The sequence below is a fragment of the Perissodus microlepis genome, chromosome 1, assembly GCF_051167445.1.
Source record: "Perissodus microlepis isolate ML-2025 ecotype Zambia chromosome 1, ASM5116744v1, whole genome shotgun sequence".
NCBI classification, from domain to species: Eukaryota; Metazoa; Chordata; class Actinopteri; order Cichliformes; family Cichlidae; genus Perissodus; species Perissodus microlepis.
The window spans coordinates 5110008-5129209 of NC_140461.1; the positions used below are offsets into that span (position 1 = coordinate 5110008).

General features: G+C 40.9%; 1 protein-coding gene across 2 annotated transcripts in view; it reads left to right on the forward strand.

Annotated features, from left to right (window-relative positions):
* Positions 1-4822: 4822 nt before the first annotated feature.
* The window catches only part of cdh8 (cadherin 8), a 99277-nt gene continuing 84897 nt past the window's right edge, over positions 4823-19202 (forward strand). The window contains exons 1-2 of one of the 2 annotated variants that reach the window (XM_084927711.1): positions 4823-5180; positions 7175-7697. In XM_084927711.1, the coding sequence (XP_084783837.1) occupies positions 7440-7697 (258 nt within the window). In that variant the 5' untranslated portion in view covers positions 4823-5180; positions 7175-7439. The remainder of the gene's footprint in view (positions 5181-7174; positions 7698-19202) is intronic. The other variant, XM_084927703.1, reaches the window with a different exon arrangement.

The following is a 19202-nucleotide window of genomic DNA, read 5'->3' on the forward strand; positions in this document are numbered from 1 at the left end:
ATATCAGAATTCTCAGCACTGCACTTAATTATCTTCAGGAGCTTTAAAACTATCAGCTAAATCAATTAACTTTAATCTGTAACCAATTAAAGTGTGACTTTTAGGAATGCTAATGTGCCACATGTTGTACTTACAGTATATATCGGTCTGCACAAGCACATACATCGACAACAAATTTTTCAGTGACTTGAAGCGTGGGGGACTGGTTGCTTACTGCTCACTGAGTGTTTAAGCAAGAGCCGTATTTTTTCAGATTTTTTTTCTCATACTCAAATTTAAGTTGGATTTTTATGCTGTGTTTTATGATTCAAAAGAGGTCAGAAGTGATTTGCATATTTTGACATTTTAAACAATTCACAGTAGCTCTAAAAAGGATTTTAAAAAACTGCCTGAAATGAGCCAGAGTGGTTTTGAAGGAGCCGAATGGAAGGAACCAGCCTGAGTACTCAATTGTGCTGTTAATATCATACTGTCAAATGGAGAGGGCAGCACTTGACAATGAAGAACAATGAGTATTTCCAAGCCTTTCATGTCTACCCGCCACATGCCTATTGAGTAGAGCTCTTTTACTGATATGCTATTTTAATGTTCCATTGACCAAGACAGCAAGAGAAGGTGAAGAGGAGGAAGAAGAGGAAGAAATAAAGGAGAAGAAAATGTTGTCACTTTTAATGCAGAGTTCTTCCACCCACTGCCATTTTGCAGACCAGCCCAGCTTCCAGAGTGCATTGTAACACACTGATATCCTATTGTAACCCTTCTATTGGCCTACAGGTTGTGTAAATAGCACAAAGATTAGCTAGACAAGTTTGTGACTGAAGGAAAACCATGGTACTTTTGATCTTTCAATCATTTGGGAAATCCTGGGAGGAGAGTGATTAAGCACTGGTCCCAATAGTCCCACTTCCTTTTTTTTTTTTTTTTTTTTTTTTTTTTACAGTAAAATAGTACCGTGTCTTTTTCACTGTTCACAAACTGAACATGACCATTGCAGTGTGTGTGCAGTGAAGTGACAGTGACTTACAGGGTTCACTTTAAACTTTATTTATATAAGAACTACAAAAAAATGACCTTATCTGATAATCAGTTAATAGTAGGAATAATTTTCTAAGCTAAATGCCTTAAATTGTTTCACTCTAGTTTCTGTAATGTGTGGATTTACTGCCTTTCTCTTTTGTATATAGTTAAAATGAAAGTCACACATACACAAACTCCTAGACCCACACAGGTACACACGCACATTTCCAGATGTACATTTTTGGTACAGTATATAAGTACAAAAACAGAGTTTATACAGTGCTAATAAGTTTGAAAGTACATTTATTTGAGTGTCTTCATAAGTTTATTTTAAGATACACACATTTTTTAAAAACTGCAGCAAAAACAAAAATAGATATTATTGTGCACAATTTGCAAAAAAAAAAAAAACAGCATGTGCAACAAAATAAACTATTTTCAAAAGTATAATCAAAGTTCTAAGTGTCCCAGGAACTATATAGAAAGGCACAAAGTCAAACATGACTTTCAATAGCACCAGTGGAGCTTTGAAAGGCCCCAGAGAAAACTACATTTCCAGCGAAAATGGCATCACTTCTGGTTTCCGCAGGTAATGGTGCACATTAAACCATGTGATAGTTTGTGTTGATAAGGTGATGACATTTATTCCAACACAGGAAGTCCTATGAAATTGAATGCATGATATATAAGTAAAGCTCCTCCCTTTTCATATGCAAAAAGAATTATTGCTCTAACTTATTTGGTTGCCATTCTACTGGGAATTTAAAAAATATATGCAAATGGGATTGTGGGGGCTCCCTTCAACTTTTAAGGGTTAAGCAAGCTTTCTTTAAGTAGTTTCTTTTAGTAGTCTTCAGGAATAGTCCATGGCCAGGCTTCTTGAAGGTCATTTCAAAGGTCTTCTTTGGCTTCCCTTTGTTCCATTTTTTTCAAGATGATCTCACATTGATTCAGTACTGATGAGGTCCTAGATCTTAGGAGGCCAATCGATAGTTAAAAGTGTTCCATGATTGCTAGGATTTTCTTTTTGCCCCTTTGTTTCCTTTGGTTTTTTTTTAATACAGGTGTGTTTTACTGCATTGGCAATGTGTTTTGGATTACAGTAATGCTGAAAAATGAGGCTGTTATCAGTCAGAAACGTTCCACATGGTATTGCGTAATGGATTTGAATCAGACTCTACTTTTCTATGTTAATAATTCAATTAATTCCCCAACACTGTTGGCTGAAATGTAGCCACAAACTATGGCAGAGCCTCCACTGTGTTTTATTATTGGCTGTGAGCACTCACTGTAGTCTCCTGGGTGCATAGAGAGGAGCTAGAAACGATGTGGAAGGAGAAAACAACAATGGTTACCATGGTAATCAGAGAACTCAGTGCACTGACCCTCAAATTTGATGAGTAGCTCCAACAGACCCCAGAAATGACATCAGATATCGCTATCCAGAAAAACCCAGTCCTATGGACTGCACAGATATTACAGAGGAACCTCAAGCTCCCAGGCCTCTGGTAGAGGACCCAAACTTGAAGGATAAAGACTTCCCACAGAGCAAGTGGGGACGTGTGTTTGAGTCATCATTGCAAGGCACAACAATAGTGATCAAAGTACTAAGTAAAATGTATGATGATCAGGTGATCAGGATCATATTTTTATCAGGAAGATTATAATTTTCAAGAGATAACACAGCAGGGAAGATAGAGGTTCACTTAGAAGCTATTAGCAATAACACCAATAAAGTCAAGCAGAGCACAGGAGGGATGTCAAGCTAATGGGCTAGTTTAAAGTTTCTAGTTATCTCAACCTTAGCCCAGTGCTGTTTCAAGGCTCACTGCTTATTAAAATGAGTTCTAGGTGTTGGGTTGGAGACTCTGTGAAATTAGTGGGGGCAGCAAAATTATGCCTACTCATGAACTCCTAAACAGAGGGTTAGGGAATGACTATCCATAAGTGTGGACAAGCTTGTGCTTTAGATGTCGAACAGTCAAGAAATAGCAGAAGAAAACAAACAACAAACTTTATATATGCTAACAATCCCTGTGGTGATGACTTGTTATGTGGAGCCTGAGACGTGGAAATGTGGCACACGCTGCAACAGCTCTGTGATTAATAGTACTGACAAAGCAGTAACTAATGATCGATTGAGGATGCTTGGGTTCCAAAGACCATTTCCCCTTCACTTACTTTGCCTTTTTCAAAGCCATCTGATATTTTGATCACTGGCAGGGGCCATGTCAGTGGAATTAATCACTAATTTAAAGTTGAAACCTTCTAATTTGCACAAAACGCTGCTCACAGAAGGAGATTTTTGAATGATTAGTTAGTTTCAGATTCACCTGATGTCAGTGGAGCTACCCTACCTTTGAAAGAACGTGCAATGAATAACGACAATGCAAGTTTTATGAAAGTGTATATTCTTGTATTAAACATGAATTAGGGCTTGCGCTTTGAAGTTTGACATCTTGTGTTTGGCAGTGTTTATGTGTGTGTGTGTGTGTGTGTGTGTGTGTGTGTGTGTGTGTGTGTGTGTGTGTGTGTGTGTGCGCGTGTGCGTGTGCGTGTGTGTGACAGAGAGAGGAAGATTAGACTGCATCTAAGAAATATTAGCTTCAGCTACTGTAATATGCCTTTTGGCTGTTTTATTTACTTTAAAGTTTGGAGTATTTTTCTGTTTTTTAAATGCACAGCCCCTCCCAAGCAGTCATTCTTATACATTTATCTCTGTCCACACATATCTGCTACGCTTCAAGTGTCAGTCGGTGAAATCTTCATTCATATCGAGAAAGAGTAACATAGCTCAAGATTTACAGCCTTATGCATTATGCAGTAGGAGCTTTTAAAAAAGATGATTGGAGAATTCCCATCTGAAATGCAGCTGCAACATCAAAGCACGAGTGGGAGGAAAATTAAATGGTACAAAAACTATATAATGGTAGACTTGATGTCTTTGCTAATTGGGATGTCTGGCACTTGGGTCAAAAGGGCTCCACCAGGAAAAACCTAAGAGGAACAACTCTCGTGTGTTAAGGTAGTAAGGTGTAACAACTTCTTGTGTTGAAGTGATGGGAACGTGACTTATCATTGCAACAAAGAGAAGGCAAATAAGTGCTCGGTGCTCAGTGGAAGGGAGTGAGTTTCACAAAGAGATTCGGGGGAAAAAGACAGCAAGAACGACAGTATACTGACATTCTTTTCCCGCTGCGCTAATGAAGCCCCCCCACCCCCCGTGACTGCTGCTAAGTAGCTATACAAACACTAGAGGGCTCTCTATGTGGACAGCAGCACGGGCCTCTGTTGTCACTCATGCACTTTTCTGCACTCACACACACGCACATTCAGGCATGCAATGATGAGCGTGACCTTTTCACTAACAGTCTTAATAAAGACCTGTTTAACCTCTTCCTTTCTCCTTGTTTTCTAAAACTCTGGGATTTACGCCCTTTTTTATGCTTTTCGTGTCCTTTCTTTTTTTACACAAACTTTTGTTTCGAAAAATGTAAATAAATGTGACCATTGTATTCTGTGTTCTTTGCTTACCATTGCTTTCCATGGTAGCCCCGCAGTGTGTGTGTCCATCTGTTTATTGTTTAACCATATCAAATGGCATTGTAAATGAGCAACTCGGCTTCGTTTCACCGGTCGTCTGGCCTATTTAATTTCATTATTAACCCGGAGAACCGAAGGCCAACGCATGCGTCACTTACTAAAAGAAAAAAAAAAGAGAGAGTAGAGAAAACACACACACTGCGATAAGAACCGTTTTACCTGCACACATCTAGATAATACCTACAGCTGCAGCCGGCAATGTGAGACGATAACCTTTGCGCGTCCGTGCCTGGGCAGAGCGGCATGCATTCATTTGTGCGCCTGTTGACCCGACTCCTCATCAACCCAATGAGCGCAGTGGAGGGGAGGCTCTCTTCGCCACCGTGCATCTCTCCTCCATCTCTTCCTCACTTTTCCAGTCGGCCAGCAAGCCTGTAGGAGCTCTTAACTACAACACCAACACTGTCACTCCGCACTGACAAACTGCGGGAAGGATTTCTAGCCGTTTGACTCTCCGGCTTTTGCTTATTTATCCACCGCCTCGAATGAAACGCATTGGAGTTTTGGGCGTTTTAAGGGGAGAAATAATGCAGCAGTGGAAAAGGATGCAAGTCTCACTAGTAAGTACAGCCCACCACCATAATATATAAACCTAACAGGTATTATTGAGGTAAATTCGTGTTTTGTGGAGAGGTTGAACAGGACTTCTTATAACCCCTTTCTCCAACGCGTGGCTTCAGCGCATTTTGCCGGGCTCGTGTACAGGAGCGAGGTGACTCGGAGCGACAGAGCAAGTCTACAGAGAGCTCAGCAACTTAGGCTACCTCTTTTGTAATTCATGCTTCCGTCACCAGTATAAGCCGGTCATGTATGTCTGAATGCTTTTTTTTGTTTTGTTTTTTTTGAATTCTTATGCACGTTTAATGCGATGACACGGAGTGACTGTCTCCTCAAAGGGTAAAACTTCAGATAGAGAGCAAATTTGGGTAATCGGGATACTGCCTCAGACTATTTTAAAGCCATGAAAGGCGAGTAGTAAGCTCAAACTTTGGGGGTTTATCCTTTCATTTTGCTCGTTGACTAGCAATTAAAATCTCCCTATGTGGGAATTTCCTACCTTGGACAGCTCTTCTTCTTCTTCGCCGCTCTGTTCGCGGCTGAGCTGTCTGGACCGGCTGCTTTCTGGCGGGGAGCTGTTCTGTCTCCGTGGTGCTGAAATCGCTTGCTCTGTCACGCACCACAGAGACTTAAAATGCCGAAGAAATTATGTCAGTGATTTAATGTGACTGACTCGGAGAGAAGATTTTTAAGTTGGCTACGATTTGGCATTTTACCAGTTTCACTTACTCTCATCTGTATGCAATTCCGTTTTTCTTCTTCTTCTTCTTTAATCTTTTTTTTTCTTAACCTGGTCCTGGATCTCTTAGTCTCCGGGTCGGTGTCACAGTAATTCGGATGTCTTCACACTTTGTTATAGTGCAGCTTCAGGTGGAATTCATCGTTACTGTCCTTCGGAATGCGACGCTGTAATCACACAGCATATGACCACAGTGACATTCGGTGTATAGTAAAAGTTACCAAAACTAAGACTGAAACCGCGCTGAAAGTAAGCCGTTCTGTAGCATCTCCACCTCCATCAGTTTTAGCTGAGGACAACTCAAAGCCAACCCTTTGTACCTGTGCCTGTTTTACCCTCTGATTTTGCATTCAGCTGAACACTGCCCGTCAGACTGAGCGAAGCATTTAAAGAGCCGAAACTGTTCTTGATTGAAGGGCAAAATTTACATTAATTTACTCACTTCTTCTATTATGTGTTCCGGTAACATCAGTCTGTTGTATCCAATTTTGTGTGTTTGTGTTTCTGTGTTTACGGAAACAACTTTATGTTCACGCTTATCAGAAAACAGCAGTTCAAGTGTAATATTACACATTTGTTTCAGTGAGTAAACATGGCTTTAAATACCACAGCAATTATTTCATCTGGATTACTTGGATATCAGTGAGCTGCAGTGCTGTTGACATGGCTCACCTGCTGCCAGCTTCTCAATTTAAACCTGGTGCTATTGCATGCATGCACGCACCAATATCTAAGGAATATGACCGCAGGCTTTAACAATGCTTAACCCGAAATGTATTGTCAAAACATTAATCACAAGGAACGTGTAATTTCTCAAAATCTATCAGGATAATCCCCAGAACAACAGATTAAAGCAAAGCAATCTGATATTTCAGGATGAATAGCCTCAGAGTGGAGACATAGCCATTTGTTCTGTTGTAGCAGAATAATATGAAAACAAGATTGGAGCAAAGGGTCAGGCTGCTACAGATAGATCATTTGTAAAGATGAAGTGACATCCAGACTTCTTATCCTAAAATGAGAATTAATTTTCTTTTTAAAAACATCTTTGTTGTATCATTTTGCTACTCTAGAAACATTTTTTTTCTTGCCTCTCATGCTATCTGTGTCATCTGATTTCTTCAAATGTTAATTTGACTCTGTTTTTTTACTTTGCTTTTGTTTTGTTTTTTTCTGCCTCTCTCTGTCTTCATCATCTTCTGACAGCTCTCCACAAAACCAAGAGACAACTAACAAACTGTGATTTCTTCGTTGCAGGTCCCCCCCTCGGAATAATGCCAAATGGATGCTGTGCTAAGAGAGTTACCCCCTCACCAAATGCTATGGAGGTATGCCAAGGTGTGCAAGTGACCTTTACCACACCATGAATGCAAGCACTGCTGTTAAAGGAGGACACAAGTAACCTTTTCTTGTTATCTAAGAAGGAGCGGTTGATCTGAAGAGAGGAGGGGGCAAACAACGCGGACAGAAGAATCCCGTAAAACAAATAAACAAACAAACAAACAAAACACACAGCGACAGGATGCCAAAGCGGTCTGAGGAGATGCTCATGGATCTGTGGCTGTCCTTGCTGCTGGTGTGGATTACTTGTGTTCTGTCCGTGTCTATGACTCCTATCATAGGCCAGTCCAAAAGTACACAAACTGGTGGGTCCGCAGTGGTGGCGAGCGGTGTTGGCGAAGGACAAAGATTACTAAGCCGCGCCAAGAGAGGATGGGTTTGGAATCAAATGTTTGTGCTGGAGGAATTTTCTGGACCAGATCCAATTCTAGTTGGCAGGGTGAGTGCTGTGATTGTCAGCGTTATATTAAGCTCGCTTATCGTGTGGAAACATTAATTCGGCCATTTGAATGCTCCCTCCATTTTTTTGTTCTTCCCATGGGCAGTGGGAGGGTTGTGGTTGTCAAGGGGAAACAGAGATATGGGGACGAGAGCGGAAGGCAGCGAGAGAGGGTCAGAAAATGCTTATGGAAATAATTAAGCTCCCATCAAATAATGGTGGCACATTTCTTGCTTTTACATTTGGATGTTCTTGCAATCCAAGTTAGTCAGAAACAGAGAAACAAACGCAACTGTTAGTTCTTAACTTTTACTTTTTTTGCAAAAAGTAAAGGTACATGATGAGACTGCAGTCCCTGATTTTTTTCTTTTTCTTTTTAAAATGTTAGTATTGTATTTTGTCATGTAAATGCATTCTTTAGACACAGTTTATAGCATCGATAAAATCCTTTGAAATAATAGGTCTATTTTAGCACTGGTTACATTTTCCATTGCGGCTGTGTAATGGACAGAATTGCAGGCTAATCCTGCAGCTAAAGGCCACCTGCTCCCTGGCCTGTGTGGAAGTGTCAGGCAGGTTTCAGGGGAGGGGAAGGCTGCTGGCCAGCCCAGCCAAAGCAGCTTGTTCACAGCTCATTGCTGGGATTCACCTGGGGAGAGTAAGGCTGGCAGCCACGCTCACATCCCTCCCTCAGAATATCACCCAGCCACTCTGGCATGGGCAGGGATTCAGGCCATCAAGCATAATATTTGATCTTGTTCAGTCGTAGTTTTTGCAAACAGTTTATCACAGCTAATATTTGATAATTGGTTAGTATGTCTTTTTTGTTTGACTTTTTGCCATTGCAGTGAGTTTAATTCTTTTTTTCACTCCCTCTGTTATAACTTATGGCTGGACTGATGCAAAAAAGTTGTTTCTATTTTTTTGTTTAAAAAAACAAAACAAAACAAAAAAAACAAGGCAAGTGCATCATTTTATTCTCACTTTCCGTCTTTTTTGTTCTTCGTTTATGCTGAGCGTAGTCATATGGCTGCATCAATTAAACATTTACCACCATGTGGGATTTGCACCTGTGTTTTCTAAATACCATGCTAACACAAAAATGCTGTTAAGTGATGCATTAATCTTTCAACTGTATCAATTAGGCAGCCACTGCTGAATTTAACAATGGCTGCTCATCAGAATTCTGAAACAAACAAACAGTCACCGGATCCACATTTTCCATTCTTGAGCCTGGATTTCACAGGCTAGATGTTCAGTAGCTCACAGCTGCAATTGAACATTTCACACATCATCACCCAGACAGTTATATATCCACAGATATTTAGCCACATAAAAAAAGTTTCTAAAAACAGAATAAAGTCAGCACCCTTTAATAAAGATAAATATGTGGATAACATGGTTGTGATTTCAGTTCCAAGCTTACACACACTTTTGCTTTGAATACTGTGCTGTGTGCCCCTGGCCAGAGTGTCAAATGTTCTGCACATTGTCAGCAGAGAACTGGTGGCACAAAATCAAGTTATGTTCTCGGTCATGAAGGATGTGTTCTCGCAAGGCCTCAGTTAATGCTTTGCAAAGTTGACTGTAGGATAGGTTAGTCATAGATATAAGCATCATCCTGTTGAAGGACAGTGCAAGGATTGGGGTAGGGTTGGGGGGCAGCTCTGGGCAGAGAAAAAGGCAGCTAGCCTTTTTTTTTGTAAAGCGATGATGATGGGTAGCGTTCACTGCAAGGTTAAGTGCTCATGAGTATGCCTGGCAGAGCTAAGATAAGTCCTGTGTTAGACCAAGATGGCACTGCATCCCTTTAAAACTATAAATCTCTCTTCCTTTCTGTCTCCTTTTCTTCCCCTTTCCCAGTGTTTCTCGTGCTTAATTAAAAAATGAATCAAATGGGTGGGAGGTGTGATTCAAATGGGTCACAAAGCTCTCTGTGTATTTTGCACAATTTTCTCTGCTGTGTGAGGCCGCCTGTGTCTGCAGTTGTGGGATGGTTGACAGGGAAGTCCAGGCCAAGACTGGACTCTTTCCATCCTATAGCTTTTTTTTTTTTTTTTTGCTGGTGCACTGTGATGACTATACAAATACTGGTAACAAGAGTAAGAGATTGTATTTGAGAGAAATTGTGCCATTGATTTTTAACTGTGTGTCAGCCACGGTGGTCTCTCCCAGCAGAGACTATTAGCATAAATGCAGGAAAGGAGGGGGAGGACAGGGAGGTGTGGAAGAGTGAGAAGGACGGCCATAAGGCGTGACAGCCCCCTTCCCTTTTGGTGTTCTTCTTCAGCGCATCGTTTCTCGACATTGTGATTCACTGAGCGGCGTGCTCGTCAACCCCCGTCAGTCCTGCTTGTGTCGCGGACGCAGACATGCAGTACCTGTTAAAGTGAAGTCGGGGAGACAGCTGTGAAATCTTGTTGCTGTAGCTTAAAACGAACAGCGTTGGAAGGGATTTTAGGATTACTCATCATCAGCTAGGATGGTTCAGAAATATCCCATCATTAAGAACAGAGAGCTAGTTCATATGGACACATGTTTGGTCATCGATGACAATAAGTGGGAGATACCAATACCACTTGAGCGAGTAAAGACTCTTATGGAGACCACTGGAAACCAGGCAGAGGGTAATTTTGGGCAAAGCAGCTCTCGATTTACCATTGCATTATCACAATGGTGAAAACTAGCTTTTATTTTAGTATAAAAAAGAGTTTTGTAGTCGAATTTAGGACTTTTTTTTCTGCGTTTCTGTACAATGCCTGGCAAGGCATTAGCCATGTTTACCAACCATTTTGCATCTTTAATCAGAGCAATTTCAATTATTCAAACATACAACAAAGAAACTCAATTACACCAGGCCATTAAAGGCAAAACATTGCCTTAGAACAGAAGACAAACACTGAAGAAATTGCTGTGTTTGCACCAAAGAGATATCAGAATGTGTTTTCTTTGTAGTGCAAGGCAGATTGATGGCAGTTTATGAAGGAAAATCTCACAGTCTCAGATTTAACTCTTAGCTTTACTTCCAGGCAATCATTTAGCATATGGTGTGTTAGTATTGCTAATGATGGATTCCAGGGTTGAGTTGTACTCAAAATGTGTTAAACTGAGTGATCCCTCATCCTATTGTCTAGCACTTTTATTCACCACAGGACTGAATGCGTTTTGTGTTTTTTTCACAAAGAGAATAATGGACCATTAATATTCATCAATTCAGGTGAAACTATAAGATTGCAAAGAGTGACAGTGATGCAGAAAGAAAAATCTGGCTTTGATTACCGATTCAGCAAAGACAACAGATGAATCTCTACAAAAAAAAAGAAGAAAAGAAAATGCTTTGTCTTTCTTCACATAGGTTCTTGGGGAAGAAAATGCAAGCTTTATTCTTCCAAACAAGCTGTTTGACAGAACTCCCAACGAGAAGAGCCAGAGCACTATCAGATCGGTGGTGTAATATAAGTCTGCTGGGTGTTTTGCTGGAAGCAAAGGTGATATTCTGTAGCTCTGTTCCCCCTAAAATTGAAGACCTTTTTTCTTGTACCGACTTGTGTGAAATGGTTCAATCTTCCGTTCTTGTTTTCCCCTTCAGATGTACGTTCAGGTGAAACTGATAAAAGATCACAGCTTGAACCCATCCGCGTGTTCCTTGGAAAAATATGTGTCCCTAGTATGTGTTTATTTATTTATTGAATTTTGTATTTGAAAAGGTAAAATTCCCATCACTTCACATGATATCAGAAGAGAATGTTATTTTTTTCAGTCTGTTTACTGTGTCAGTCTGGACCTGAATAGATTACGATTAGCTTAGCACAGTTTTTCAAATTCGGTTCAGATCTTTTTGTTACTTTCTGTGCTTTGGACTGCTAGTACAAGATGTGGGATATCACTCTATAAATACTGATGCAAGCTACTTTTGCTCAGCTGGATTGCCTCTCTCAGTCTCTGTCCCCCACTTCTACCTCCACCTCTTTCTCCTTCTTTCTCTCTGTGAAGGGGTGATTATGGAGAGAGTGGCTCTTGAGCCCAAGTAAGCTTGCCTCTGGGGCTGATGGGGTGTGGTACAATGACATTGTTAAAATTTCTCAGAGTGTTTGGCTTTGGCGATGTGAAGCAGTGAGGCAAAGCTAAGGCGAGATTGAGTCCTGAATACAGCTGCCAGAGAAGCCTCAGACTCCCTGGTCCCGCTAAAGGCGCCACTGTTGCCGCTCGAGCAGATCAAAGGTTGAGCTTGCTCCTTGACTCAGTAGTGCCGATTTGGCCTGACGTTAATGAGGATCGCCCACCTTTATCTGAATTTACTCTGGCTCCAACTGTTGAACGGATATCTGGCTATGTCCTTGATTGATGGATGAGGAGTGGGAGTTAATGAGAATATTAGCCGATTTATTGCCAGTGATTGATAGCCATTATGACACATAAATTATAAGCATTGGCTCAGATATAATTAATTCTGAAATATAGCCCAAATTAGACACAGGTTCCAGTGCCATAGTGAGAGGGTTGAATAAAAAAAGCTGTCACCAAATCCAGAAAAGGAAAGCCCATCAACGTTTGTTGGACTTCTTTCCATTCCATTTGGTTTCTCACACCCACAACAGCTCCTGGAATACAGCTCTGTAATCTCTCTTCAGGCAGCACCACACAGATCCATATTGAGCTACAGTTCCTCTGTCTTCCAGCTCTTAGATCTCCATTCCCTCTTCATTTGCAGTTTAGAGAAAAAAGCAACCCCCCATTCCCTTAAAAAACAAACAAACAAACAAACAAACATTAAAAACACTCTAACATATCCCTGTCCACTACTTCCTGCACCTTCCCCTGCCCTGTTACCACACTCTCCTCTTTCCATGTGTGCCTCACCTGTACAGTACATCACTAATGCCAGCAGGGCCATTATATCAATGGGCCATGGTCACATCCCCCCCCTTCCTTTTTTCCAATCTCTCTCTCTGTGTGTCCCTCCCAGTCTGTAATAAAATACTGGGCCCAGTGATGGCTCTGATAGAGCTGTGGGATCACATTAGTGTTGCCCTCGAAGAGCTTGACAGGTTGTCTATGGCTTTGTATTGTCATCCTGGTTCCCATTAACAAGCTGCATATGTGTATGTGCATGCGTGTGTTGTACTCCAGTCCATTCAGGAGTGTTGAGACAGACTAAAATGAGATGAGCGGACACCAGCTTGGATGGAGTATATTTAGACATTAGGGTTATGTGTGCAAGAGTAAATACAGTGTGTCCACGAAGCTTTATACCTAGTCTATCTCAGCAAACATTTGCTGGGTTTTCACTCTGGTCATATTTCTGAAAGATTTCTCTCTAAACTGCACAATATGTGCTTTGAGCAGAAATTGCAGGTTGAAATCTACAGTGTTTCAAATTTCCAGGTGATCTCATCCTCACTGGCCTGATTACATTTCTAGTGTACTGACAGTGCTTGTAGCTTAAATGTTATTGCCAAGAATTTTATTTTTACCAGCATGTCATTTAGTATAAGTATGATATGCCATATTTAAAAATATCACTGATTTCATTTCCCCCTTTATGTGTTTTTAAACACGCACACATACACTCACACACACCTCACAACCAGACTTCCACAGATCACAATTTCCTGCTTCTCCTCTCACATACAGCCACTGCCGGGGAATTACATACAATTACACACTATATTTCCTCCTTGTGTATTTTCTTATGGGAGCTGAAATAATGTTTCAGTTCAGTGTATCATAGGGGATGCACCTCGTCCGCCATCCCTGGAAGCTCTCTTGTGTACATGCATCAGCTGCAATAATAATTTAACAGGAAAGCACATCCATTCACATGGCTTCAGAGTCCCTGAGAAAAGTAACAAGCTTGCTGCTATCACTCACATCTGTGGCTCAGCATGATTAAATCCATGTTGTACAGTGAGTAGCTCATGTGGGGGCCACTTTTCCGAGCTTCTGCATCAGTACTAATTCATAACAAATGGTCCCTTTATGGTTTCACCTTGGACTGCATTGCTGCGATTAGCTTGCTCCCATGTCACTGTTTGTCAGTCAACAGTGTCGAACTCTTCCAGCTATAATCCAGAGAAACACTATCCTCTCATTAAGTCCGAATCTTAACTACCCCAGCCCTCTCTTAACTGCCTTCCCTCCCCTCAGCTCTCATCTCCTCCTGCTTCCCTCACTCTCCCTGGCTCACCGGGCTTGGCCTGTGCTGGCTGTGCGGAGGTGGAGCGCTTAGTGGGCTAAATCATCTGGCACTCTGCCTTGAACTTTGCTCTAACTAATTTATAGGAATTAAAGCGGTTCACCTCACAGGCTTGGCTGATGCATTGTTTTGTCTAAATTAGCCATGTTTCTTTTAAAAATGGGCTCAATTTTGCTTTGTTTGATTACATCTTTTTTTTCATCAAGAGTTAAATTTAACAGACTCGAGTTTTGTCTGTGCTGAAAAGTTTGTTGATTTCTTAGGCAAAATACTATGTGCAGCTAAATTGGGCAACAAGTTATCTGAATGACGTTGGACATTCTGCTTACTTATAAATATGGATTGTGTTTTCAAGTCAAATCACTGGCCAAGCATTAGTAGCAGTAAATGAGGTTACAATTATTCAAATCTGATTTTTCAGATGAACAGATTATGAATATCTGAAACCTGCTAATTGGCCCTTGCCTCTGCCATAGTCTTTTGTGGGCATAAGGCACAGAACCAGCAGTAGTAGCTAAAGATTCTTGCTTCCCGTGCCAGTGTGCTCTTGTGGGCTGGATGTTTGGCTCAACTCCCCAGGAAGCTCCTCTCCTATGGACAGATCCCAGTGTATGTGAAACGCTGCAGGCAGCTGCAGGCGGCTTATCCCTGCGCCTCTGCTCCATGCACGTCCCATCAGCCAAACTGGGACTGCCGGAGTAATCTTGTTAAGAATGGATGTTGTTATTGTGTGACTGGCTGTGCATTTGGCTTCACGGTTAGCTGGGAGCACACGTGGGCTGGAGCAGGAGAGACAATGGGGAGGGAGTTCTGGATCAGTTGGAGGGTGAGTGCCTATTTCTGGCACTTAAAAGATGACAGTCCTCAACATTTTTCCTCTGCTTCCTTACTGGCACACCTTGGCTTCCCTCCTATTTCTTCCCTAGCTAGTCCTTAGCCCCCTCCTCACCTGCCTCATGCAATATAAAAACAAAGTGGCCTTAGTAAACAGTGGGTGTGACATTTACTTGAAGATTGGTGTCTTCACCTATAACGGGTGTTAAAGATGATGATTATCATTACTGCTGAGTTGAAGGCTCGGGGTTGCTCACCTCAATCACGGACGTGACAATAAAAGAAAACACACACACATACATAAGGAGAATTGGCGGGGCCATCCTTTGTGCTTGCTTCTGTCTTAATGCAACCACTCCTGACTCGGATATCTGGGTGCCAACAGACTGTGGTTTTGACCTTTCTCACAAATGAATTATTTTGGTTTAATGATCCTTTCTGCAGAAAGAACAAAAAGATAGCTGAAATAATAGCCAAGTGAGGCGACAGAGAACGTAAAAGGGCAGCACCCACACACCCGCCATACTTTACTACCCAACCTTACTTGCATTCTACCTGTGAATACACCTGTATCCCTTTAATAATCCTTCTTCCTAGTGTTTGTGTCTCCAAGGTGCATGCGATACAGCTAGCCTGTGTCTTATAAATCAACTAACTTCAAGAAAAAAAGTATCTGGGATGTAAGAAGCAGGTGGCGATGATGGAAACACATGCGTCTTTGTGTGTGTGAAAGTGACACTTTGGATAGTTCCCTCTCCTCCGATGTTTGATTAAGTCTTCTTTTTTCTGTCAGATCAGAAAAGGGGGTGGGATGTGAAGAGGAAAGGGGATGGAGTGTGTGTGTGTGTGTGTGTGTGTGGGGGGGGCTGCATGAAAAATTCAAAACGTTATAATATAAAATCCAGATGAATCATGAATGCTTAATGGGAATCAGGGCCGAGCATGCAGGATGTTGAAAGTGTTCTCAAAGATTCCTGGTGTATGTGTGTCTACTAGTGGCGCATGCACAACGAGGGACACGGCATGTTACGTTGCCTCTCTCAGCTGCTCTCTGCTCTCGATGGCAACAAAATGATGTGCTGAGGGACACCGAATAGAGGATGCCAGAAACATGTGAAAAGCTTTTAGGGGCTATAGGCCGTCTGTTACTGAAGTCTGGCTAATTGCCTTTATCCTAGCGGTAAATGCTTGTTGTTCTGCTTGTGGAGCAGACATGCACCAATGGTCTATCTGATGAAATATTAAAAAATCTTCACCAATGCGTGGTCTTCTCTATTGTGGTTTAATGAAATGCAAAGTTCCAAGAAAAACTGCTGCTATTATGAATAATAGAACATCCAATTAGTGTAACATCATCGTAAATGAGTTTGATGAAAGACTGGACTTGTGTAATGTTGGAGGAGGGTGAACATTTAGTTAAGTTATCAAAGCGTTTAAATGTAGTATCATTGCAGAGGTTGATTACTTATGGCTTAATGGTGATGTCATACACGAATAAACAGGGGTATTTCTTTTGGTTAAAGCTAACAAGGATGATTTCACAGACAAACTGATGTATGAATTCTTTACTTTTATTTTGTTGTTTGTTTTTTGGTTTTACACAAAAAGGTTGGAACCATTTTTGTACATAAATGTAGAAACAGCACTGAGAGCCCAAGCACTTAAGTGATATCTGAAAGCCAGAGTTATTTTCTATGGTAAGCTAGTGATTGAAAAATGTTGTGTTACATGAATGTTGACACAAGACTCTCAAGAAGCTCTCAAAAGCCGGTTATCTAATATTGCCCCGAAGGCTGGACTACCAACTGGGTTATTGCCCTCAGCCTCCAGACCCAGAGCCCTGGGTTTAGTCTACTTCATTTATGTTTGTGTAATTTCTTTAACTGCAAATTTGTTACAAATTTGTAACTTTGATGAAGAGTATGAACTATTACATCATCACTGACCTCGCGGCACCACTTGTGCAATCTTGTTCAGAGACCTTATTTACTTTATTTAGTAATGAACTCATTTGTCCTAATGATGTTTCAAATCAAATTGCTTTATTTTTTTCCCTGTTTCTGCAATTAACACACAGAAAACATCTCACAAGGTTACATTATTTCTTTATTGATGCATTGTATGCGTCTTGTACTTCTATGATGACATTAATCATTTTTAAAAATGCATTGTTCACTGTGTAAAATTAGTAATAAATGGCCTAATTTACATATTTAAGAAATCTGGCAAATGTTCACAATTTGTGGCATTTTTAATTACTTGAAGTGGATGGATTACTTACCAAGTTGTTTCTTTGTCAGATCAAGAGTGCCGGTTGGTTTCTGGGTAACAGAGAAAAAAGATAAAGTGAAATAATTAGTAGTTTCAGCACAAGCCAACAAGAATCTTTATGCCCTTGGGCACCTTAAGAGGTTAATTCAGCCATAGTTCCTTCTCATTCAGCATCACAGTAATATCATCAAGAAGACTGATTGTTTCACTCACTTCTTGATTAGATTTAGGCATCATGAGATACTTGAGAACAAAAATCATGGTTTTGGTAAATATTCACAATGTCACCCCTGAATGTTAAAAGGGAACTTCTGATTTAATGCCCAAGTGTGAGCATGTGATGAGCTCAAAGTAAGAGCAGCATTGTTTATCCCACATTATGCAAAGTGGGTGTCTTTAATTTTTTGTCCTGTTACCTCAGTCGTACTGGCTGTATCAAAGGAGTTGGTGCTTTGATTTCTGCTTCCTGTGGTCTGCATGTCAGAGTCCTCGGATAAGATACATGATAAGGAAAGTGCTGCATGTATACAGTAAAAGTATTGTGTGTGTGTGTGTGTCCGTGTGTGTGTGAACAGATGAATGTAGCTTGTAGTGTAAAGCAATTTGAGTAATCAATAAAGCCCTATATAGATGCAGTTATTTTTATTTGTACGTTACCCTGTAATTGAATCCTTACACAGAGGAACAAATGAAGTGTTCAAATGTCAAATAGCAGATGGGACTGAGAACTGGTAACAATTTCAGCCCACTAGCAGGGTTAGCAGACTGTGTGGTCAGTGAAACTGAAGCAAAATTAGCTTTACTGGTCACCCACACAGAATTTGTACATATCAAATGACTGAATATTACAAAGCACAACCAACAGTGTATGCACTCTGGAGACTTTGTTTGTCTGTAGGCAACTAAAGCATGCTATATTATCTAAATATTATATAAAGTAAAATTAAGGAAGTTAATATTTTATACTGAGTTTTTATTTACATATGACGCTTTAAATGTTGGTAATTGTATACCAATGCAGAAGCAATATGTCTTACAAACAGCTTGGAGCCATATGGGGCTTGGAGCCTGCCCCAGTACGCATTGGGCAAGAGGTGATAATTTGGCACTATTACAGGTTGCCAATCCATCACAGTCGAACACACAAACTCTCTCACACACATAACACATTCACACCTACAGGCAATTTAGAATTTCCAGTTCACCCAACATACATCTGTGAGTGGAGCAAAGTCAAAGATGCATAGCAATTCAACTTCTGATGCTATCTTTTAGAATTACATTTTGGAAATTATAATTTACAACAAAAGAAAACAAAGAAGAAAAGAAAAGTAGAGAAGCTTTTTTCACATTTGTCATTAATAATTGTATTTGAGTAATGCATTGAACCAAATGCATCCAAAAAATGTAGCAGCGTCAATAACATAGTATGCTTTGTGGAAATTCTTTGCAAGTATTGAAGAGTGAGACTAGAAAGTGCAAAGATGCTTTAAAGGTAACAAAAACAAAGAGCTGTGTCTTAGAGGGAACCCCCCCCCCCGAGATGTCTCTCCTCGACACCAAGAAAAAGAACCCTTTGCCAAATGGCACAGTGCCCTTTTATGTTACTTTCTCTGCCTTATTCACGTCACGAAACCGCATTGCTGCTGTTAGCTGATGAAGACAATGAACAGCTGTGGTGAAGCAGCAATATTTTAATGCCTCCACAGATCTTTGAATGGTTTGTCATTGGGGGAAACGACCTGGGCCAACCCCAAAATCATTGTAGCCTCCATCTGGATGGAAGCAGTCACACAGGTCCTCGTTTCTCTCCATCTCAATCTGTGCAGTCCTCTCAGTGTTTACAGAAGCTGGGCCTGCTTGAACCACCACTTGCCAAGATGTGGCATGTTTATCAGCGTCACTCTCTGCACACAGTTACATGCAGACACATAAACACAGATGCACATGCAAACACAAACACAAACACACATTGTCTATGTGTCTCGTTGAGTGGCCAGATAAGAAAAACATGACATTATCTTTTTGCTGTGCCCGTGTACCAATGCATGCCCACTCACACAAGCACGTTTCTGTCCATGTGTGAACACACTTAATGTGTATACTGTCAAAATGCTAATGCCATATCTGCCTTGATGACCTTCTCTTCTTTGTTGATGCCCAGTGTTTTTATAAATACTGTGCTGATATCCTGGGATGTGTAA